The sequence below is a fragment of the Anas acuta genome, chromosome 2, assembly GCF_963932015.1.
Source record: "Anas acuta chromosome 2, bAnaAcu1.1, whole genome shotgun sequence".
Taxonomy (NCBI): Eukaryota; Metazoa; Chordata; class Aves; order Anseriformes; family Anatidae; genus Anas; species Anas acuta.
Genome location: NC_088980.1, coordinates 123,869,366 through 123,894,804, shown reverse-complemented (window position 1 = coordinate 123,894,804; position 25,439 = coordinate 123,869,366). Strand labels below are relative to the sequence as shown.

General features: G+C 37.5%; 1 protein-coding gene across 1 annotated transcript in view; it reads right to left on the bottom strand.

Moving 5' to 3' along the window:
* Positions 1-1,409: 1,409 nt before the first annotated feature.
* The window catches only part of SULF1 (sulfatase 1), a 131,571-nt gene continuing 107,541 nt past the window's right edge, over positions 1,410-25,439 (bottom strand). Inside the window, 10 exon segments of the mRNA XM_068672052.1 lie at positions 1,410-6,829; positions 15,110-15,233; positions 15,354-15,496; positions 18,588-18,760; positions 19,245-19,310; positions 19,988-20,082; positions 20,172-20,268; positions 22,038-22,284; positions 25,100-25,198; positions 25,201-25,315. Of these exon segments, the coding sequence (XP_068528153.1) occupies positions 6,009-6,829; positions 15,110-15,233; positions 15,354-15,496; positions 18,588-18,760; positions 19,245-19,310; positions 19,988-20,082; positions 20,172-20,268; positions 22,038-22,284; positions 25,100-25,198; positions 25,201-25,315 (1,980 nt within the window). The 3' untranslated portion in view covers positions 1,410-6,008.

Sequence of the window (25,439 nt, the reverse complement as noted above, 5' to 3'; positions counted from 1 at the left end):
TTTTAGCATAAACCCATGAGCCTCTAATCCTTCAGATAAACTGTTTTCTTTCGACTTAATTCAGCCTTTTAAACACAGGTCTAGCTCCGCAAGTTCAAAGTAGCTCCAAACTTTTACTGGTTTCAGTAAAATAGATACTTATTTATTCAGGTTCCATTCTACTCTTCTAATGATTACTTTATCCATTGTGTATACTGTATTTTATTTTTTTTTCTGTCTCAAATTAGCTGTCACAATGTTATCCTGTAACATTATTTTTTTCTTATGATATAGAATAGGTGAAAAGCTGTGGAATTCATGAAGGGCTACAAAAAGCATCCAAAACATCGGTCAGCTCAAGGAAAAGTGAGCTTGATAATCTTTGGGCTAAACAACACTGTGGTGCTAATAGGTACTGAAGTATTTTATGATGTATTCACGATGACTTAAATGACATATTCAAGACATGTCAATTGTGCAACTGCATGTGTTTTTATTCTTAAAGGCTGGAACTGCTCCAGCAAAGACAGTGTTTATAGTTCCTAGTGGTCCAATTTTGCCTAGCTCTTCTGTGGGAAAGTCACTTTAGGAGGCAGTATAGGATTTGACTCAGCACTAATGGCTAATGTAGAAGTTATACAGACCACAGAAATCTCGTGTAGGATGTATTCTTCCTTCTTTAGAATGTTACTTTATTTAGTGGCTTTGCATATGCAGAGACTGAAAATAAATGCTATGGGAATGACAGGAAATTCTGGAACCTCTTAACCAGGCAACATTAGTAAGAGTTTGTATTAAAATGAGGATTCAGATCTGAAATATTAATGTTCTTCCATGAAATATCAGAAAGAGAGGGGTGGAATAAAAACCAGTTCAAGTTGCACCAATGGAAAAAGGCCAAATTAGGCCAATTTTCAAGGGAGCTCAGATTTAAAATAGTTTTTTGATTGTTGTATCTTTCAGGCAATATTTTGCCTTTCCATTTTGAATTCTGAAAGATAATTATTTTGTGTTATTGTGTCTGGACTGCTCATTCAGAGGAGGCATTTGTGTCCTAAATAGCACTAAGAGGTACACCTCAGACTGGTAGGTCAGAAATTTTACCTCTTTTAACAAAGGTACTTTTGAAAACATAAAGGGAAATGTCAAAGCAAACAGTTGTACAAAATAATCCTGAATTGTTTCTGTACAAACAAGAAAAACAACAAAAGAAGAATGTGGAGTCACTGTGATCCATGATTCAGTGAAGGCTTTCCTCCTAACAGACCTGCTCTTTCCTCCACTTGAGCAAATGGGAGTTTTGCCCTCAGCTGCAGTGCATACCTCTACCAAATGATTTAAGCAGAACAGCAACAAAATAATCTGGGTAGCATGTTAGGAGCATGGAATGGGCACACTGCCTGTAAGTGTTTAGTTCTTTTTTAAAAAAAAAAAACAAAACAAAACACCAACAACTAATTATTAAGCAAATGTGTAGAGTATTAAGGAAATTCGTAGAGTATGTCTGACTGTATGAGTGTGTGGGTGCTGTGCTGTGGTAAAAAGAGACTAATTGGTTATGCTTTTTTTTTTTTTTTTCTCTTTTTTTTTTTCTTCATATTTTAGGCTCCTGTATGGGGGGATTTTTAATGGATATTTATTTCTCAGCAGAGCTTAGAATAATTTTAAAGCTGTGTAACACATTGTTTCATGAAATCTATTGTCAGCATCTGTTGTAAACATGTGTTTACAAAACAAACTCTTGAATACTTGATATTTGGAAATAAAAAAATAGCATATCAAGTGTGTTTTATTTATTTATGACAAAACAAACAAACAAACAAAAAGGTATCTGCATCAGTGTGCAATCAGTCTGGATAAGGTGATGAAGTGTTTACTTTTTTAGTGCTTAGTCAGAGAAAACCAAATCTTTCCACTTTCCATTTCCTCTAGCATTAAATTCGATTTATATTGGTTACATGAAAAGAAATACAAGTTTGTTTGAACTAGATATCATCAGAATTAGAAAAACACGTAGGGTACAAGTCTATGTGCATCTACACTGCTCAATAGAGGCCCAGGGCATGAACCTAGGGATGAGACTCCTGATGTCTGCACTGTGTAGTGTTTATTTCACTCCATGGCTCTAGTTTGGACCACACCAGCAGGCTACCTCCACGTGTTTTGTGTGGTCGGGCTGTGCCACAGACAGCTCCCAAATGTCAGAAGTGGCTGAGACAGGGTTGGTCTCCTTGTTCCTCCCAACACCAAATACAACAGGGACCCACATGTCCTCATGCAACACCTCAGGCCTGTAGCACACACCACAGTACCACACCATAAAAGCAACATACTTTTGTAATGCTGCATGATTTAAAAATGAAAACAAATGGAAAATGTATTTTAGTACCCCAGACCCAAAATCAGCAGAGCAAAGAGGAGCCCCAGGGCTAAGTGCTTCATAATGTGGCTGTGGCCCACCTGGTCTTGCAGCGTGGATGTGAGCTAGGCCATACTATTTAGTTTTGGAGCAAGGTCTCTCACTTTCTGAGATCACTTTTATTTATAAGCATAGATATATCCATAAATGAAAATTCTGTCCCAGGGCAGCCTTGTTTTCAAGATCCAAAGAACAGTTAAAGTTGAATGTATTTTTCTAGACATGCTTCATTGCTGAGCCTTTATGCCAAAAGTATTTCGACCTGTATTGCATTTTTCATGGCCGGGTAAGCTGTGGCTTCTTTCTGATGAAAAACAGCCTTGACCAAAGGAAAATTTGCTACCATGTAGCAGCTGAATTTGCATTGATTCAGAACACAGCTTGGCTTTATGAAGCATCTAAGTGCACTTAGTTTGTGACCTAAGTCAGAAACCACAGTGATATGAACAGTACTGCAGGTTTGAGCCCTCAGGCAGCTTCAGCCAACATGTGCAACCAGCGAGGAGCTGCTGTTTCACAGACTGGAGGACAAACCTGTGGGGCCCTGTTCTTGTCTGACCTCCAAGCTCGTGGTGAGGAATCTCCATTTTAATTTTCCAATACATATAACCATATTAAAGAGCATTTTGCAGAATGAATGTCTCCAGTGTCCAACAGTAGAACTATTAAATCAAGGAGTGGGCTGTGGATAAAGCTATCAATAGACTTCTATCACATGAAGGGCATTGTTGCTAGTTTAAAACTGCATAAATGAGTTACCTCGGCAGGAGGGGTTGAAAAGCACTGCAGGCAGTGCAAGGGCCACAGGAGAAGAACAGTTGTGCGGCTCTGCGCTGACATCTGCTGCCTGAGTGGGAGTAAAATTATCCCAGGCAGCTTCGAGGCAGCTAAGGCTGTGATTGCATCCCTTCAGATGGGACATATGTTTCTGAAATGACTCTGCAGTTCGTACCTCTTCTACTGCACTTTGGTTCTGGCTGCAGAGTGGTGTCAGAGCACTCAGACAGGATTGCTTTTTGCTGAAGCTACAGGACGAAGTTTTATTACAGGATAACACCTCTTGGGCAACAATCACCCATGGGTGCTCAGGCCTTGAGAAAAATCCTGAGCAAATCCTGATACAATGAGTCTGTTTTCTATTTATTTTCTTTTTCCTCCACACTGCAATAAGAGCTGTTAGAAAAGCTCCCACCTACACTATCTGATAGTTTGGAGGGCAAGGCACTGTCCTGGAAGAAGGAAGGTAGACCATTTTCACACTGAGGAGGATGCAGACTCCTATCTTCCATTTCCTGAGTGAGTACTTTATGCTGTCACTAAAATAGGAAGGACTAGAAGGGTAAATGTGAGGGTAAAAGACCATGCTGTTGCACCATTCCTTCTCTGTGTCTGCTCAAGCATTAGGAGAGGAGCAAGCACCTTAGTAAATTCTTTCAAGGAAATGTACTTTCTGAGAATGGAGGGCACGTGCTTGATGCTTGGTAATTCCCTGCACAAAGGTATGAGTGAGGTTCCTTGAAAACTTTTTTTGTTTTGTTTTGTTTTTGCGGACTCGTGCAAGGAGACACTCCTTCTGAAGACCCATGGCCTATTTTCATTAAGCCCTACAGCCCTACATGTCCAGTCTGCTGCACTTTGCTGTTGTAGGGAGAGCTCTGCAGGGAGGAACCAGGGGATGGCACCATGTAATATTGCTTTACTCCTGAGAACTGCCAGCTGTGCTGCCAGGAGCCCTGACTTCAAGGAAGAAAGGATCAGGTGAATTGGGATTAAAAATAAATAAATCACAGCATGTCTTAAACAAAAAATATATATTATTCACAATCTCCAGGAATAATTTATAACTAACAGAATGTAGTGTGTTATTTCATTACCCATTGCTTTGAAAGTGGATGGATTCTTAAAACTGAAACTGTAAACATATTTTTAAAATAAGTCAATTACTAGGAAAGCTGGATCATCTGGACTTCTCTGAAGCAGGTAAAGTAAAACACTTTTTATTTCAAGAAATATTGCTTCTAGACTTTCCCGAAGCCAGAATTGTTCTATAAAAGTATCACAGAAATATACAAGATTTAAAAACACAGTCTGTATCCTAGTAACTTGAAATCTATGTACAAATAGCATCATTCATGACCATAAATACGTTTGTTCTATCAATCAGCCCATAACACATACATCAGATAGAGCTAGTTAATTTTAACATATGTACAGAGTCCATCAAAAAGACTGCTTCTTAAAATTATTAAAATCCTACTAAAAGAATTTCCTTTGTAAAAAGTTTCAACTTAAAATACAATGTGGTGAATGTAAGTTTAAATTGCAGTGCTTGCAATAACCAAAAAATACTCGCTACACTAGGAAACATAACAGATAGGAAACACTCCCATGAATTGGACACTATGGAATTACACCTGTTTGAGGTAATTCTCCTTTTTTTGTTGTTGAGCTAATTATTCAGAAATTTATTTAAAAAAAAAAAAAAAGCAAGGGAAGATATTAAGTTCTAGTAGTACAGATTTTCAAAGTAAATTTTGAATTATACTTTATAAAATTTAATGTATGGTAAAGTTCAAGAAACAAATTATAACAATACAACAGATATTATCTAAGCTACAACTTTTTCACTCATTTGCCTTTTATATCTGGAATAATGTAAATCTAACATAATTTTATCATTCCCTTTTATGCCTGCTTGAAACAAAACAAAATAAGAATTTAAGTGTCAAAATGAAAATAATGATTTCAAGATCAAAGTGAAAAGAATGACTTCAAGATTCAAGCCAGTAAAAATCAGATGTGCTGACAAAAGTGTGTACATATTGATGTAAACCTTTCTACCAGTATCAGGAAAAAAAAAGAAAAGTCAAAAAAAAATCGTGTATTTTTAATACTGACGTAATCAATATATAGGGAAACAATCCAATTTAAACAGATCCTCCTACAATTAATAATTATTAGCCATACCTTTCTGAGAGTAAATTTAATTAAAACAAAGTAACAAAAACATGCAATATCTTTGCTAAAATAAGATTCATTCTGTTTCCACAATCCGTGCTGATTACCTTTTTCCTGTTAATCTATTTATCGGTTTCACAAATACATTAGACAATGAGCAAACTAAGAACAGGTAAGTTATTAGATTCATAAATGGTATGGCATACAGATTTTAAAAGTGCAACATTATTTTACTCAAAAGTGTGACATTAGGAATTTCCAGTGGTTAAAATAATTTATCAAAAATACATTATGCAGACAGATTGGGTGAAATGAAACATTCATTCATGGTGGGATCATTTGGAAATAGAGAAAATAACTTGAACATCCTCTTCGAAGAAATAATATTAGCTTACAGAGAATGTGCTACTGCTTTAGAAAGTTAACACTGTTTCTTTTCATTAAAATGCTGGAAAACTTTTTCCAGTGTCGAGATTCACTGTGAAGGTATGTGCGTGTGAATGAAGTAAATACACATAGACAAATACTGAGCTGGTCTCAATTTAGCTGCAAAATGTATCTACAGTGAACATGGAATGTCAGTTGTCATGATTACCTTTATTAGTTTGCTAATAATAAAAAGGAGAATTTATTTAATGGTCTGCCACTTGATCTAATCCAAGGAGAGTGGAGACGAGGCACTGCCTTCTACATTTCGAATTTGTGAAGTTTCCCCTGTAAGACTCTGTTTCTTTTTTTTCAAGGAAGTTCCTCTTTCCTGGGTACTGATAGGTGAATCCCTAATGGATACGTTTACAGCCTGATGAACAAGGGGTTCATTGGACCTCACAGGAAGATATATTTGATCGCCAAATACATCTTCCATAGCATCACTGTCCTGATGAGTGTCTTTCTGAGGAATGCTGACACGTTGTAGCATGAAGCTATGCCGGGACTCCAACTCTATCAAACCGTTCCCACTGAAATCCATATTAAAGCGGTCTGACTCTTTATCCTCTCTCCATTTTTCATCTTGATGATTATTTCTCCAGTGTGCATCATTCAAACTACTTTTCTCAGGAATATCATTGTTTAATTCAAGTTTCCTCTCCTGACTTAAATTCACGGTGCTCAAAGCTAGGGCTGCAAAGTTTGTTGGCACAATAAGCCTCAACTGTTCATCAGTCAGGCCGCTCGATTCTTCAGCAGAAGTCATTTCCGCCAAGGCTGATGTAGATGATTCGTCCTCATCCTCATTGCTTTGAGCAGTGCTAGCCTTGTCTGTTTTATTTTGCTGGTAGTAACTGTTCAGCAGTGCAAACATTCTATCTACATCCTTCAAGTAATTAGTCCAGTCAGCCAGACTAAGTCTATAGTTGTATCTGTATTCATATACACTTTCATTCACACTGTACAAGTCTTCCAGTCCTTGCCAGTTGATGTTGTCAGTGAAATTGGCCAGGTTAGCCTTCCCATCCATCCCATAACTGTCCTCTGTTAAAAGAAAGAATAAAGCCTAATGGTGAACACCAGTGTAAAAGTGCAAGCAAAGCTGCCACGTGCTTTTCTACTTCCATTTGCTTGAAAGCACCACTATGCGTAGCATATGTAGGTGAAAACATAAGATGCTCCACATCTTCAGTCGTCTCATTAGTGATTGTGGCCTCAGGTGTGTTCACAGCTCCTGCTAAACACACACTGGTAAAACCCATGTCTTCTGCTGCATCCTTGGGCTGGTAAAATTGAGCAGAATCTGGCCTAATGGGACTTTGTGATGTCATTTAAAGGCAAATCTTCCCTCTGATATTTCAAGGCAAAAAACTTGCTTCAGTACACAAATAATCCATTTGCCTTTTCTAAACACTCCACCAAAGAATGTGATGAATAAAAAGTGTAATAACTGGGCCTGAATCTGAAAGCCATTGCTGACCAAGCCCATAGGAATTTGGTGTAGAAATAGCTTGAGACATAAGGTCTGCAAAACAACTAGCCACATTTTATTTAATACAAGATAGCCAAAGGTAGCTTTTATATTTACTCTGTAAATATTCATTTTAATTTACATGGAGCATGTACAAGAAATAAAAACTGTAACAACTTGGTGTGAATTATAGGACTGTACTATTACATAAAATGTTATTAAAATATAGAGTATCTTCTAAATGTTTTTTTTTTTTTCCCCACAAAAATAAAAAGCTTTCAAAGAAAGTATCCAACAGATTTGTCAGACAATATGTCTGAATAAAAAGCACAGACTTGAGTCTGTAAGTAGCAATGGTAGTACCTCTTACACTCATCATAGCTGGAAAAAAAAAAAAAAGTTGTGAAGGATATCCATTTCCAAAAGATTTTTAAAAGTCACTGCAGTGACTATAGTGACCCAGATTATCAGATGTACTGTGAAGCTCATTTTACACTGATAAGTAACACCTAACACCACTATTTCATTAAATTCACTGCACAGACTGTCTTTCATCCAAAGATTTTACCCACAAAGTGGCCTACAAGGAAAAACTAATCAGGTAATGCAAAAGCCATTCAGGGGTAGTGGCAGATCTGTCCTTACAAAAAAGTCTTGTAAGCAATATTTAGTAATTAATTCACTGCGATGACATTCTTCTGAAAAATGTACAGGCTGGTAAGGTAGTACTAATTACCTTGGAAGTTCAAGTGGCTATAGTCCAACAGTGCAAACTGAGTACAGACACTTATCGATATTAGACTCTTCATTCCTACAGTGAATTCTTGACATCTCTATTAATTATTTGCATTTTAACTTGCCTTTTCTCATTCAAGTAAAACAGCAGATACAATGTGTATCTATTTTATCTTACAGTCTTTCCTTCTTTACTATTCCATCATTTCTTAGTAGAAAGAATTTCTCCAATATTTAGTCCATCATATGGAAACTCAGGAAAATACTGTCATAGTTGGAAAAAAGAAATTTGAGTTTTTCTTATGAAGAGCCTCATTCTGATAGAAGCCTCATTCTGCTCCCACCAGAATGAAATCACTTTCCTTTCTTGTAAACTGAATCTTTGCTCTTAATTAATATTTCTTCATCTAAAACGACAGCTGCAAATATTTTACAACATAAAATGTATATATTTTATTTTTTTAAAGTTTTTCCCACAGAATTATGGTTCTGTTTCCCAGTATAAAGTGGCTTGGAAGCAACACAAGTTTTTTGGATTTGGTAGAGCAGTTATGACAGGGTGCCTTGCTTTCATCTTTTCCTGAAGTAGACAAGAGAAATGAAATCACAGCATGGCCATGAGCAACATCTTAAGAAGTTAAATGATAAATAATTTGTTTCCTGAAACAAACAAATAATAATAATAATGAAGTACTGCAGAGATTTCAAGAAATAAATCTTAATATTCTGGTGCTTAGAGGTATAAAGGGCCCTAGGAAATGTCACAGGAAGGGATATAGTTTTGGGGAATTTCAAAATTAATCAAAATTAATCAAAAGGAACTTCAAATTCATCAAAAAATCAGAAAAGTCATCAACCCTCAAAGAGGTTAACTACACTACAAATGATAAATTATTTATTTTTTGCTTTGTTATTATTTGTATTGACAGCTTTGTAAATTGTTTTTTATATGCCATATCAGAACCTGCATAGGACAATAAACTTCCATAGAGAGAGTCAATGGCCAAAGTGCTTTGGTGTATGGCAGAAACTGAAACAGGAGTGCTGCCATTTATCAGTAACAATTTTGGGGATGGACCAGGGCAGTGTGGGGCAGAGAAGAGGCCAGGGTGGTGTCTTAGGGCCCAGAAGAGCCTCTGCTGTCTGTCCAAGGGTGGAGGAGCAGAGTTCCTCATCAAACCCCAGTAGTGGGGCAACAGGGCTGTGTGGCAGAGAATTCAGATCAGCAAAGAGCTTGTTGTATTTCTATAACATAGCTCAAAGGCTGAGCCAGAGCTAAATGGTCCATCATACTGAAACTATTTCTTCCCCTCTAATTGTTGGACTGCTTCTGCAGTCTCAGTTTCGCTGCTGATGAGTGAGGATTTTCACAGCTGGGAAGGCACTGGAAATTGTTCCATGACCTTCATGTTAAGCAGAAAAAAAAATAACTTGTTTAAATGCATGGAACAAAGGTAACTTGTATTCATACATGTTAAACAAATAGGAAAGCTGCCTTAAGGTCGTACAGCTGAGTCTATGTTTGTTGACAGAGCAAGCCAACTCACAGATTAATTCCACAACTTAGTAGTAAGCATGAAGTTTTTCACTGAAATGAAAGTATATAGGGGGAAAGGGAGAGGAAAGAAAAGGTTTTCTCCTGTAAGAAATCTCATTACAAACAGGCATGAAGCAGGAAAATGCAGATGAGTTGCATTTGAGTAACAGCACATCAGTGGTTTCCCTCTATGGATATTAGGAAATCTCTCAGCTATATCACAGACCCAAAAGAGACGAAAAGTGTTACTAACTGTTCATACTAAAGCATCTTCAGTTGTTTTTTTTTTTTTTTTTTTTTAAAGTCATGCATTATCTGAACTTCATTGTCCAATACTATTGTGCCTCAGAGTCCCATGATGCTATCTGTGGCTGTGTTATCCCCAAACTAACACAACATGTGGATGAATCTCCACTAAAGGTAAGTAGGTAGTAACTTCCTTAGTGGCTTTGAAAGACCATGGACAAGCAGGAAAGAGGAGACTGATTTACACATCCTGTTATCTATGGATTCGTGGTCCACATGTCAAAGGACACAAGTAACACAAATTCTTCCCTGCTAAAGTTTCTCCCTATGTATTAAGCAAACAGCACTACACTGGCTGTTCTCATTCAGGCCCATTGTACCAATATTGTGCTTGTAACACCCGCAGTGCTGTACTAACTTAGGACATTTTGAAGTGGAAGCAGCTCTGATTTGAGAAATTATGCAGGAAGGGGTTCAAATGACTTGGCAGCACAGGGTTTTTCCTTTCTTATTTCACTGGTTTATCTGCAGGTTTTGAAGGCATTGGCGTCCATCAGTGCTGGTCAAGCTTTAAGCACTGCCTCCTAAAAGCACAAGATCAGGCAATTCCAAATTATCAGAAGTCAGGCAGATGGGACCAAAGGCCAGCCTGGCTAACCAGGGATCTTCTACTAGAGCTTAGGTGAAAAAAAAAAGTGTACGGCTGCTGGAAGGAGGGTCAGGCGACAAGTATGCTGTTCATGTTTGTAAGGAGAAAATTCGTGTGGCCGAAGCCCAATTAGAGTTGAAGCTGGCCAGGTCTGTGGGAGACAATAAAAAAAAATTTTTTAGGTATGTGAACAGAAAAAGGAGGACCAAAGAAAACATAGGTCTGCTACTTGAAGGGGAAGGTCTCCTCACAGACAATGACATAAGCAAAGCAGAGACATTTAATGTCTTCTTCGCCTCTGTCTTCAACACTAATGATGGACTTCAGGACCCAGGGTGCCCTGAGGTGGAGGACCATGATGGTGGGCATGATAAACTCCCAACCTCCCCTGAACATGTGTGGGATTTGCTGCTCTGCCTGGATCCATACAAGTCCATGCATCTGGATGGGATTCATCCCAGGGTGCTTGAAGAGCTGGCTGATGTCATCGAGGGACCTCTCTCACCTAATTTTCAATGATCTTGGGAATCTGGAGTGGTCCCAGTAGACTGGAAGTTGGCAAATGTTGTGCCAATTTTCAAGAAGGGTAAGAAAGAAAACCCTAGCAATTACAGGCCTGTCAGTCTCACGTCAGTGCCTGGAAAAATCATGGAGAAGATGATTCTTGAAGTTATTGTAGTGTGCCTGGGGGACAATGTGGTCATTGGTCCCAGCCAACATGGGTTCACGAGGGGTAGGTCCTGCCTAACAAATTTGATTTCCTTTTATGATAAGACCACCTGCCTAGTTGATCAAGGGAAACCAGCTGATGTAATCTTTTTGGACTTCAGCAAGGCTTTTGACACGGTTTCCCATAGGTTCCTACTGGACAAAATGTCCAGCATACAACATAACAAAAACATCTTATGATGGGTGAGCAATTGGCTGACAGGCAGGGCTCAAAGGGTTGTGGTAAATGGGGACACATCTGGCTGGCAGATGGTCACTAGTGGGGTCCCTCAAGGCTCCATTTTAGGGCCAGTTCTCTTCAATGTATTTATAAATGATTTGGATGTAGGACTAGAAGGAGTTCTGAGCAAATTTGCCGACGACACCAAACTTGGAGGAGTTGTGGACTCGGATGAGGGTGGAAAGGCCTTGCAGAGAGACCTGGACAGATAGGAAAGCTGGGCAATCACCAACTGCATGAAGTTTAACAAAAGCAAGTGCTGGGTCCTGCACCTGGGACGGGGCAACCCTGACTTTACATACAGACAGGGTGACAAGACGCTGGAGAGCAGCCCCGCAGAGAGGGATCAGGGGGTTGTGGTAGACAGCAAGCTGAATATGAGCCAGCAGTGTGCCCTGGTAGCCAGGAGGGCCAACCATATCCTGGGGTGCATCAAGCACGGCATTGCTAGTTGGTCGAGGGAGGTGATTGTGCTACTCTACTCCGGACTGGTGCAGCCTCACCTAGAGTACTGTGTGCAGTTCTGGGCACCACAGTATAAAAAGGACATTAAACTGTTGGAGAGTATCCAGAGGAGGGCAACAAAGATCGTGAAGGGCATAGAGGGGAAGACGTATGAGGAGCAGCTGAGGTCACTGGGCCTGTTCAGCCTGGAGAAGAGGAGGCTGAGGGGGGATCTCATCGTGGTCTACAACTTCCTCACGAGGGGGAGTGGAGAGGCAGGTGACCCATTCTCTGTAAACACCAGTGATAGGACCTGTGGGAATAGTGTTAAGCTGTGGCAGGGGAAGTTTAGACTGGACATCAGGAAGAGGTTCTTCACCGAGAGGGTGGTTGCACACTGGAACAGGCTTCCCAGTGAAGCAGTCACTGCACCAAGCCTGTCCAAATTTAAAAAGCAATTGGACTGTGCACTTAGTCACATGGTCTAAACTTTTGGGTAGACCTGTGCGGTGCCAGGAGTTGGACTTGATGATCCTTATGGGTCCCTTCCAACTCAGGATATTCTATGATTCTATGATTCTAACATAAAAAGGGTCCTCTAACATATCCTTTTAATGGTTCCTAAGAAATGTTTTTTGTTAATTAAAAAAAAAAAAAAAAGTTTAGAAAAAAAATTCCATCAGGAAACGGGTTGAACCAAATGCTGAACCCAGGCACCTGTGTACACTGAGAAGCTGGGTGTTTGGAATGGAGCAGCGCTGTGCAATGTCATTTGTGTTATACTATACATGTCATTTATACCAGTCGCATAACTGTTATTGACTTGGTATCAGAAATTAAAATATTTTCATTACTACACTGCACAACAAGATATAACTTAAAGGTTATTTCTGGGTGTTCTACTATTTCATGAAATCCTACAATTCAAAGATGACATTTCTGTTAGCTCTGTAGTTAAAACTAGGAATACTTGTAAGGACGTCTTCTAATGAAAGACTTCAAAGCATAATTACAGGGATTATCATTGTAGTAACTAGTTCCCACTAGTCTGTTATAAGCAATGCAAACAACTGAGATATAACCAAATAAAAACATCATTTTCCCACATCCCAAAAATATACAAGTGAGAAAATATGAAATTAGCTGCATGGGAAAAAATAGCTGCTTAAATTGGAGAACTACAAAACACTGAAATCCATTCTCTTAATTGTTCCCTGGCTGCTGGGAGCTAATAACAGGATTCTTCCCAAAAGACTCTGTGAAAAAAAAAAAAGTTTTCTGTAGACTCGTGTACTCCTCGGGCCCAATTTACATCTCAGGCAAGCAGCGTTATCAGGAGCTACTCTACCAAAGTAAAATGTGTGATGAAAATGTATAAAACTGATATACAGTGAGAAGGTATCAAGTCTAAATATGACATCTGATGGACGTCTTCTAAACTGTTTTTCCCCTTAGTACAAGTACTGCTTACTGAACAGCAAGTGCTGTACTGTGAGGAATGGGGATTTTTCAGCCTCATCAGGCTTTTGTTTTATGTTTGACTGGTTCCTCCACCAGAAGGAGTAGCTGGAATAAACAGGTACATATGATAAATGTAGTTGTAAACAGCAGTATTTCCTGCATACCTTGGGTTTGAGAATTTGGGACAAAATATCTCACCCATTGTCCTTCCTCAGTTCAAATACTGCAACCTTTTAAAAAGATTTAGTTTCACATGTCAGATTTGGTCTGAAAGCATAGGTCCCCCTGTCCAAAGGAGCCTTTACTTCCAGTGAAATTCTGGCTTCTCTGCATGTGCTGCTCAAACTGAGCACTGTTTTTGCTTAAAGCAGCATCTACTAAAAATTTCTAAAGCCAGTGAGAAGATTTTACTTTACTTCTGTAGGTTTGACTAGGCTCTTTGAGTACATACATCTCAGAAAGCCTTTTAAGCACATCTATTATTAATTTAAAAAGCATATGTACAGACTTCCTAAATAAAAACAGGAAGAAACAAACAAAAAAACCCACAACAAAAACAACAAACCAACCAAAAAAGCAGCAACAGGAAACCAACCAAAAGACATTATTCTATTTTCCCTGTGTAAACATCTACTAAATACAGGCATGGAACATGAGTTGTATGAAGTCTTGCTGTGACAATAAGCTAAGTTAAATGCAGAATGGTAGGTCTAAAAAACAAAGGCCAAGGTCACTGTAAAGTAGTTAGAAAAGGCATGCATCAAAAGCTATGGTTGTGTGCAACATGGCAGGATACAGACATTAGTTGAAATGGACTGGAATCATGCAATTATTTGGAAAGAAGCTGCTGAGGAGAATAAAAAAGTGTGGATACCTGTGTGGATCATAGCTTCCTCCATCTTTATTTCCTGATATAGGAAAATACAAGAGTAACTTTTGTTAGTGTTTAGAACTTGTAAAACCATTCACAATGTAGCTTTCCATGCACAGCATCTAGTTCCTAAAAAGAAATGTACTGTGTTAAATAAAGACAGAGTTGCAGTCCAATAAAGATTTCCTGGAAGTTTTATATAAAAGAACTGAAAAACCATAGTTTTTCAAAAACAATAAAACCCCCAAATGATTAATAAAGAGAAATGTTTGTAGCTGAAGAAAGGGATACAAAGATGCAACAATATAAAATACATATAAGGGAATATTCCTGTAAAAAAAAAAAAAAAAAACAAAAACAAAACAGCAAACAAACAAACACAATTTCTATCAACCAAATTTAAGTGCAAAGAATTTCAGACTTATGAAGTATAAATGCCACCCATTTTTGTATTCAGAGAATCTTCTAAAGAAATACTGCTTTCCTTATAAACAGAGAGGGCTACATATGATTAGAAATTTGCAATGTTAAGTCCCAGTTTGTTGTAGAGCCCAAGGTTGGTCATACAGGCAAAGAGCAATCAGAATAAATACAGGATTTAATATCTCATCTGCTACTGGGAGGCAGAACCTAACCAAATAAATCCTGCAATAGAGAAAAGGGTTATGGCTATGAGTAAGAGGATCTGCGTATGCTTGTTATTGCTTCATGCAAATAACATGATAAACTTTCTGCAGAATTTCTGTCAAATGTTGTTGTTTTCATCAATGTCTGTCTATAACAACCTGCGCAAACTTGCAAAGAAGCTTTCTGGTCATGCAGTTATGCAGGATGATGTATTTAGATCATTCCAATTTACTCAGAGCAACAATTAAAAGATTGAGACTTCATGGATACAATTGAGGAGATGACAATAATACAATACAACAGAAATAGACACTCTCTTCTACTTTGCTTGTACCTGTTTCAAGTCCCTTAGGCCTTGGATTGCACTGCTTGTAACCTTGACAACTTCGCAGTTCCATTAGCTGTACATGTAATTGATTCAAAACGCCTCTTTCCACTGTATGAACCGTATTTGTCAGCTGAGAAAAAGAGGAACGGGGGAGAAAATACTTATTATTGGAAATAATAACAAAAATAATGATAAACAACCAACAGAGGAATTTAGCGTGCAATATTTTGTAACAGGGAAAGGAGTTTACCTGATAGGGATCGGTGTTCATATCAAAATATTCCAAGAAGCCAGTTGCAAACTCACAGAAGAGAAAATTGTGGGTGTCATTAACTGTCCGCAAACACCAATAAGTGTTGTTATTTGAGCTTGTGCAAGCACAGAAAGAGCCCACTGTAAGTAAAAGAAAAAAAACAGTTATTAGCTTAGCTGAAAAATAATATGGTTGTTTCTTGTACTAGCAAAATGTATAGATTATTTACTTAAATTCTAAATCAATTAAAAAAAATCTCATATTCAAATAACATTAGAGTCTCATCTAAAACAGGACAAACTTACAAACTTTGTTAACATGCAAATTTCTCAAATATATACCTAAATAAAACAGAATAAAGCAATTACTATAGTTAATAGGACATACTCTGATGTGAGCGCCCCTTGCCATAAAACACCTGCAGAGTGAAAACTCAACTAGAGTACTATATTGACAACTTAGTCCTAATCATGGTAAGAAGCTTTTTGCCTAAAAATAAAAGATAAGATTATTTACTGTTGTAAATCAACATAGAGATTGGACTGTGCACTTAGTCACATGGTCTGAACTTTTGGGTAGACCTGTGCGGTGTCAAGAGTTGGACTTGATGATCCTTAAGGGTCCCTTCCAACTCAAGATATTCTATGATTCTATGATTCTACTCTGTTCTCATTTATATATGGTTTATTTTACTTTTAACCTGGGGAAACATAGAGCAGGGTTGCACTCCAGACTGAAGACACCAAGAGCTAGGTGTCACATGTGAGATTAATGTCTCTAAGCCATCATTAGAGAAAATGAAGATCTCAAACGTGGTGAAGTATGGACAGCTGTTCAGCTAACCAAACACAGACATGTACTTTAGGGTAAAATCACATATGGACTGAAATATGCTTTAATTGGTCTTTATATTGCATATTTTGTTCAATATCAAGATTTTCAAATATGATAGTAGGTGAGCCTCTTTTCATTTCTTTTCAATAAACTGTAGTTTAACCAACAGAATAGTAGGAGACAATAGGTAGTGTCAACACAAATATTAGATGATTTAGTTTTAGTACAATACGTTTAAAGAGTAAAACTGATAACAACACTTTGTTTTAGAAAAATATCTTTTTAATTCCAATAATGAAATATTAATAGTGCCTTAGATTTTTATTTAATTAGTTCTGTAGCTTTCTGTAATAGTGTTACTGTGTTTAACACACTTTATAAAACTAGTAACGGTATTGGCCCTTTTCATCCATGTTATTGGAATCAATACCTTGGCTCTTCTTTCAGTTATGAACTGCATCAAAGAGACATTTTTTTTTACCCCATGACTCTTTCTGGAGCATTGCCAGAATGCACAGAAATATGAGAACACTTTTCTTAACTGTTTGCTACTCCACAATTAAAAAGCAATACATCAATCTAATTGTTGCCTTTAAAACAAAAATCATGCATATAGCTGCTGTAGGAAATTTTTAAGACATAAAAATCTTATTAGCAAAAGTTCTAGTGCAGTCAGAACAGATTATCAGTAAGAGACAACATCTTTATTGAAATGAGTATTTGCTCTTAGCAAATTTTCTGTTCAGAGTCGTATTATTGTACCTTAATCACCATTTGATCTTCAAGTTTTTGAAAGTAAAATTTTCAATCACTTTTCCTCCTCTGCCACCAAAGCTGAGAAAAATGTTGTTTTGTTAATGCTGAATGCCTAGAAATGTTGAGGCATGTCCCAGTAGGATTGTTATCTATATACCCTGAAGTTTAAAGGAACTTAATATATTTTCTAGATATAAGATTTTGTTCTTACACAGTAAGTGAGCATTCTGCAGTTCTGACTTTAAATTTTTTAAGAATAACAAAAATGGGAATAATGTGGAGAATTCATAAGGGATAGTGTTTGTATTTTCTTCACAATAAATTGTTTATGATAGGCTTTGATATCAAAATCGTAAAATTAAGGCAGACTGAGGTACCAAGGTTTGTGACACAATGCTACTGCACTTAACAGTCAAGTCACAAGAAAGAGTTTGTGACAAAATCTTTGGTCATAAATCCCTTGTCTAAAACCACAACATAGCAAAGGAAGAAAAGGGAAAAGGTTTTAATTCAGATATACACATCTTGAATACCAGATGATATGATTCTATTTTGCCCCCGTCCCCTCAAAAAAAATTGATTGAGCATTTTTCTTAGGAAAAAATAGGTTTGCAGAAACTTTTATGTCGGACAGTAGTGAAAAGGTCAAAGTTCCACTAAACTTCTCAGCAATATTATGCACATGGTCTTTAAATTAATCAGAGTATTTGCAGAATTCATTTTGTATGGTGAACATGTCGAATTACTATTTCAGGGATTTGTTACTTCTGCTCACTTTTATGAGATCCAGAGTAGATCTGCAGCCTGGACAAATATCAGGTTTATGCTTGATGAGTATCTTTCCCTGTCAATAATACTGGATGAGTATTTCTTGAAAAATTTAAATTTCCAAAGACCCAGCCAGCAGTTTTGTACTTTGCATTAAATATGTGTAAATAATTTGATTTAACATAATGGAAATGAAGTAAGGAGTTCTGTTCGATCTTGTGAGAGAAAACTCATTTTTCCTGTAACCTCAGCTCAGAATTTTTCAAACAGTTGTATACAACAGATAACAGTGATTGAAGATAACATTAGTATTTATTAATACCTTAAATCTAAAAGACAAGATCAATACTATCACCTCAGGACATAGTAATGACAAAATGTGTATGAGGTACAGGAAATGTCTAATTCTATCACACTAATTCTATCTCATGGTGTCACAGCTATTTAATTCTGCTAATCTATATATTGGTTAGATTAGCTTCATTATATAGGCACACACAAATTTGCTTGGATACAGATGGGGAAAGGGTTTTCCTTCCTTTTTCTTTCCCTCTTGCAAGGCTGAAGACTCACAACTCCTAGCAAATATATTTGGTCATCTTGATCACCAAAAGGTGACACGAACCTCAGTGGCTGGTTATGAATGTCTACTTTTTAACAGGCCAGCTCTCCTTTTTGCTTCTTCTGTGTTTCACATAGAGCATCTCTATGTGACATTCATACATACTCAAGTGACATTCTTCCTTAAGACTTCAGAATAGAAGCAGCAGCACTGCTCAGTGACATTTTTCAAAATAATGACCTGACTGACTAAACGAAGTGGGAACTCTTACACAGCAGAGGACAACCTAGTTTACCTCTGCACAGACTTACAATTCCAGAAAGGTGCTGTTTGCCAGTGATTATTGTCATGGGTAAAACACGTCAGTCCAGGAAGGCTGCACTCATCTCCTTTCTTCTGTCGCTTTTTTCCCTTCCTTTCCTTCTTCCTTCTGCGATTCTCTTTGAACAGCTGCAGTTTTCCATCTACCTCCTGTGCTGCTTCTCTGTTCAGAGAAAAAGTTGGGCATGTCTGACGAAGAACAGTTTCTATTTGGTTAACAAGAGCATTAGCAATATTTACGTCTATATGGCTTTTTTAAAGATTAGCTGATGAGAATATGCCCTTTTGGATGCTGACTTTTTCAGCTCAGCTTCCAATCCCAGCAGTTACAACAAAGTGCTTTCCTCAGCAAATATGAGAAGTGATGTGCTTTTGCATTTAGATTTAACAGGATCTTTGTAACGATTGCTTATCAATCATCTTCTGAAATGATTAATTTCTTCCATTTCTATCAATAGGACTTTTTAATATTATTCATAAACCTTCATATGTATGTCCAAAAATACTGAAGGTTTGTTGTGAGAGCTTGCCATATATGACCTTTTATTTTCCCCATCTCTCCCCTTTCACGCTCCAAAAATATCATACATATTTCTCCAGTCACCAAAAAGCTAGCTGAGAGAGTAAGATGATGACAGCAAACTTACTTGAAGGGATGAAGATGGCTCTTGATTTTCTCTTGGGCCTTTACCCCTTTCTCTTTGTTGTAGTAGCTACATTGAAAATTATTAAGAAACATCAAGTCACGAAACAATTAATTTTAACATAAAAACAAAACAGAAACATACCATCTTTGACATTTTCTTAAGGAACTACACAAAATGACTCATGATTTTCATTTTGTTTAAAGAAGTTATATATGTGTGAGTGCTCCTGTGCTAGGCTGTGGTAAAACTACAGCTGGGTTCAATATGTTAGTAGAATACAAACAAATTTAATCTTAAAATTTGTACATGCATCTTCAAAGAGTGGTGTCTACTCCTGAAAGAGATCTAACTAAAAGTTGGAACGGGGGGTAGTTTCATTTTCAGCTATTTTGAATTAAGATACGTTTCCTCACACTTGAATCTCTTTCCAGAAACAGGCTAACTTTGATTTTTTCTCAAGTCAGCAGAGAAATAAGTTCCACTCAGGAGAGTGACAGCACAGACATTGACACTCTTATTATGAATCAGCTTCTTTCCTTCCCTGCTATGGAAATGACACCTGAATAGGCTAACCTTAGTCATGAGTTTCTAAAACGGTTTTAAATATCAATAGTGCTTAAGTTCTTTGTTTACCATCCAAGAAAACAAACAAACAAACAAACAAAACCAACAAACCAAACTTGAGAAGTATCTAAGCCTTATCAGTCAGCATAGCTTCTAATTCTGTATGTTATCTATCTTACCTCTGTTTACTACAATCACATTCATCTGGTTTTCTTCTTTTTAGGTGTCCTCTAACTTCCCTCAAATTCTTAATTTTGTCTTGGAGAGCTTCGATCTGCAGAGAATATTGCCTAGTCAGAATTATTCTTTGAATGGGTAGGTAGCAGTGCAAAGGTGTCACTCAGGTTTCAAAACATCTCCTACCTCCTTGTCAATGTACGCCTTGTGGTCCTTCCAAGCTCTGGCAGATTGGTACAGCTCCCTCTCACAGTGAATAGTGTCATTTGGAAGAATAAAACATCTGTAGATATAAATTGAACAAATAAGAAACAGGAAGTCAGTGGTTTTCCAATTGCCTATCCATTTGTTCTCTTTCTTCCAACATTCCTAAGAATTTCTTTGTTATAATCTGTTAAGAAATAAATAAACACTGTAACATCTTCTCATGCTGACAATAATAATAATTGCTTCAATCTGTTTTATCTCCAAAATAAAAAAAAGTTCCTTATCCATGACAGATGCTCTCTGCCTGCTAAGCAAAAATGCAATGACAATGTCATGTTGGAGATTTTTAATCCGATCAGAAATGAGATTGCAACTGAACTAAAAATCTGTTCAGAATTCAAAGCCTCTTGTTAACTAAATGTGCTCATTCAACCACCAACTGCTGAGAAATATATTTTTCGTGCCACATGAATGCAACTCATCTTATGAGTATGCAGAATAATTAAAAATAGAACACATAGTCAATGGAGTAAAAATCAATATAATTCATAAACATCAATAAAGATTAAAAGTTAGAGCAAAAAGTTCATATAAGTAATAAAAAAGAGAACACTCATGTAATAAAGTAGTGTAGTGATAAAAATATTCATACTAGTTTTTGAAAAAATAGTGCTACCAAAAAAAAAGAATAATTGAAAGTCCAAGGAAGTGGAACGAGATTAAGAATTCAGTAGACTATAAACTGGAGTTTCAAAGTCTCCATGCTGACAAAAAGAACATCCATAAATATAGAAATATTCCAGTTTTATAGACACAGCCTTTTTTTGGGCCCTGCTCCATCAGAACCCTTTTTAAATTTTTTGAAAAGAAAAGAAGAAAGATTTAGATGCTTATCTCTTCCCATCTTCTCCTATTATGATTTTTTCCTCACTCACAAACTGGAATTCTGAGAATATTACTTAGTAAAAGTCAAAACTCACTATGGAGAAATAATCATTTTTCTATAAAGCCACTTAAGGCTTTATTAATGCCATGCTTGCAAATGATTAATATAAAGAAAGAATAATTTTTATTTGTTCAAAATTAACATGTATGTTATATTCGATGTTTCTGAAAGGAGAGAAAGAAATACTATTTATATTTTAAATGTGATAGGAAGATTAATAGAATATTTTTGTTACCTGTGTTGCCTGACTTCAGATCATACTAGCTTTTTAAAATGAAAAATACTTTGAAATTTTTGCCTTTTCATTCAGATGTAGGGTAGAGTTAAAAATTGAAATCCAGGTATGTTTCATGATGGAAAAATGATTGCAGGTCTCTTTAGGGATAAACATATCTAATGTAGCTTAGGTAATGTTAGATTTACAAACACCTAAGTATTAAGAAAGATGGTATAGCTGATCTAATCTGTCTTCACATGGAGTGGGATTACAGTGATCTAAAATTTAGGCCTCTGTGCTAAGATGGTAGCCCAGATTTTATAATGAACAACAAGAGAGTCAGCTTCATGGGGTGATTAATCCATCATAAGATGCATGTTTTGAAACAGAGTAAGAATCCCCCTCTAGAGATGCCTACTCCCCCTCAGAGATAAAACTGTAACTGGATGCCTCCTTAAACACACATATTAAAGTTACATGATTCTACCTACTAACAAGCACAACTCAGGCAGATCTAAAATTATCTGCAATGATAGTTTAAATTCTTTTATATAGGAACTAAATTTTAATATTCTATTAAAATAATGAAAGAGAGATATCACAATTAGAAAATGAAAAAGACTTTATCTTAAGGAAAACAAACAAACAATCAAACAAACAAAAACAGAAAAAGCAACTGTACTTGTGTGTGACTCTGACAGAACTGGGTTGACCTATAGCATCAGTGCCATCAGCAACCATTGTGTCACCAGGAGCACCATTGGTTTCCTCTGCACCTTCCTCATTTTCAGCATTGTGACGTTTGGTGATACTTTTGGTCTTTAGCACCTGCAGTTCTTCCTCTTCCAGATTTATGTCATATATTTCACCTTCAAATTCCACAGACAAGGATCGTGTTTGGCGAGTGTGAACAAATCGTGGTTTGTATTCTGAAGAAGAAAGAAACATTCATGGTTGCATACACATATCTACAAGTAATGCCATGAACAACCAGCACATTCCAAAATGCAAGAAGGCTGTTCAATAAAACAGCTTATTTTTCCTGTGGCTTTGCAGAAGCTTATTTAATTATTTTTTGATAATTCAGGGACCACACTTTCATTAGTAGCATGAAATTCTGAATGCTTCAGATTTTGCATTTCATGCTAGGCTGACTTTATGCCACACTTAATATATATCTCCAAATAAAATCGGTATCTCAGAAATAGTCATCTAGAATGAGACACTCAGAAAAACAAACAACAACAACAAAACAGAAACCATGGGATTATCTATCTATGTACAGATACTCCTACACACACATACATCATCCGTATCTATATGTACAAGTCATAGACATCCTGCACTGTAGGATCAGAGTGAACTTACAGGGTAACAGAACCACAGAATGGTTGAAGTTGGAAGAGATCTCTGGAGATCATCTGGTCCAACCTCCTGCTTAATGAGGGCCACCTAGAGCTGGTTGCCCAGTGCCATGCTTAAAGCTCTTTTAATTACAGTTTTTGAACTCTGCAAATACAGCTGCATATGAGTCAGATTAATCACGATAATTAACTCTTCTGAGTATTTTTTATTGCTGTGTTCAGGAATAATTGTGTTTGGGCTCAGCCTGGAACACCTTCACTTTTTACCTTGTCCCAAATCAAACTGATAAAATCCATAGTAAGTACCACACCAAAGTATATTCTGTCTAGACACAAACACAAAGATCTCTGGATATACATAATTCAGCTTGTAAAAAAAAAAAATTGGTTGTAGGGCATCACTTTCCATTTGTTGCATCTATACTGAAACTATTTTTTTGATACCTAATAATTAATAACAATTTATGCAGCAGAATAAAGTGGGAGCTCTAAGAAAGTACTGCCTTTGGCATACAGGATAGATTCTCCTGCAAGTTTTCTGCTAGTGCCTTTGAGAGACTCATACTGAGCCTTTCCTGAAAGAATCTATTGAAAGTGCAGATAGTGAGCCTCATTCAGCTCTTCATTCAAACCACCCTGTCCTTCTAAACTATTTCAGGGGTTGCCTGCTGTGAGGTGAAAAAAGGCTTCCCAGTCATGCAGTGAAGACATTTATCTTCCTAAAGAGAAAAAAAACACAAAACAAAACCATGTAGCTTCAAAGCCTCTCTCTGATTTACAACCATATTAATCATCAATAAAATAATGAAGAAAGATTCACAAGATCATATGGGACAAATTCTGGTGTTGTAGCAATCTCTGATGATGCTACTTATTAATCAAGAGACTGAAAGATTTTAGAGTACATAAGCATCTTACCCAAATGTCATCTAAAAACTGAGGCCTGAACTAGCCCTTCCCTTAACAATGCCTCATCATCACCTCTGTTCTCCTCAGACAAGCACTAAGGGGATTTGGCAGAGGAGGCAGAATAAGAAGTGGAGCAGAAGGAGAAGTGAAGAGGAGTAAAAATGTTGTAAAGGAGAAAAGCATAACAAATTGACCTTTTCTGATGCCCCTTCAAATGCTCTTGATACTTGTTTGTCCCTTTCCCACTTTCTTCACTTTCTCTCTCCAAGTCACTGCCCTCAGTTGCAATCCCTACCGAGCCCTTGCTGGCACCCTGGAAACCCTTCTCTTTCCAAGGTGTATGGAAGATATCTCCTCTTGAAATGATCACCTGGGGGCACATTGCACAGTCTGAGAATCACCCCAGCAGGCTGTGACATGGAGACTTTTCAGCAGTGGTCTGCCTGTGCATGTTGTGAAGTTCCTTAGATCATATTCAACAAATGGAAGAAATTATGTCACGGCAGCATTTAGTCTGAACAATGAGAGAACTTAAGACAGACAATATTGCGGTTGAATGTACAAAGAATACCAGGGATTCTTCGCATGCAGAGTGGAGGAGGCTTTAAATCAGGAAATATTTTGAATTACACTGCCATTATTTTCTTATTTCATAGACATCTGTGCAGCATCTTCTAACTTTTCTAACTCATGTCTCTGCGATCTTCCTGTTTTGGGGGCCCATCTATTTCATTCTTCAGTCCAGTGCTCTGAACCAAGCACAGGAGCTCTTGAACAAAGTTCCTGAAATCCAATTCCACTTTTATTGTAATGGCTACAGAACAGATAGACATTCGTTACCAGGCAGATAGATGAAAATACCCATTCCATTTAAAATAGCGGCTTCTTTTGCTGTATAAACCCTTAGCAGAGGCAAGCCCAAGGGCTGCTGACTCAAAGCCTGCTTGTGCATTTGCTTTAGCCCACGCTCCACTAGAGGACACTGCAATCTAACCTGTTTCCTTGCAGGGATCCCGGTACAGGCTTGCCTGAAAGTTGCAGCTGGGCAGAAATTAATTCTGCCAGCAGTCACGGCACTTCAATGCCTCACGTAAAAGAGATCTTTGGGATAGCATCAGACAGCGTTTGGATTCAGTGTTAGCGATGCAAGAAAGCACTTGCTTTGGCTGCCTTGGCAAATAAGGGCACTGGCTCGTCCGCAGATGTCGCCAAGTTTCTGTGTGCCACCAGTGCGATAGGTGGCACCAGCGCATCGCTGCCGCAGCCAGCCCAAAGAGTATTCCCTGCTGTGGTGTAAGCGACAACTTTAGTTATTATCATTGTTATTACAGAGGCAATTATGCAGAACCTGACTGCCAATTACATATGTATTCATTGTACACGGAGGTGAAAACAAGAGTATGCTGTTAAATCTGTGAGCCTTTTCCCCCTGTTCTTTGCCTCAGCATAGGAGAGATCTGATAACACTTACTTTGTGCATTAGGGTTTCTCAGGAACTGTCTTTGATTTTTTCTTTGGGTCCTGCTGTTTCGGTAATCAGCATCTCCACAGTTGCAGTCTTTGTCTTTACACTGTATCCCCGGGAGTGGATGCTGCGGGTCCTCTTCCTGATGGCAAGTATGTCACTAGATACCTTACATTTGTGAATTCGAAGCTTGCCAGAGGCATCCTCCGTGCACTGCCACTTCTGTGAGAGAGAGAGAGAGACATGAAGATGATTTCCCAGCAGCCTGTCAAACCCTGCTACTTTCAGGTGGATTGTAAAATATGGCAAGCAAATTTCTTTAAGAACTAAGCAGTCCCTTAAAGAA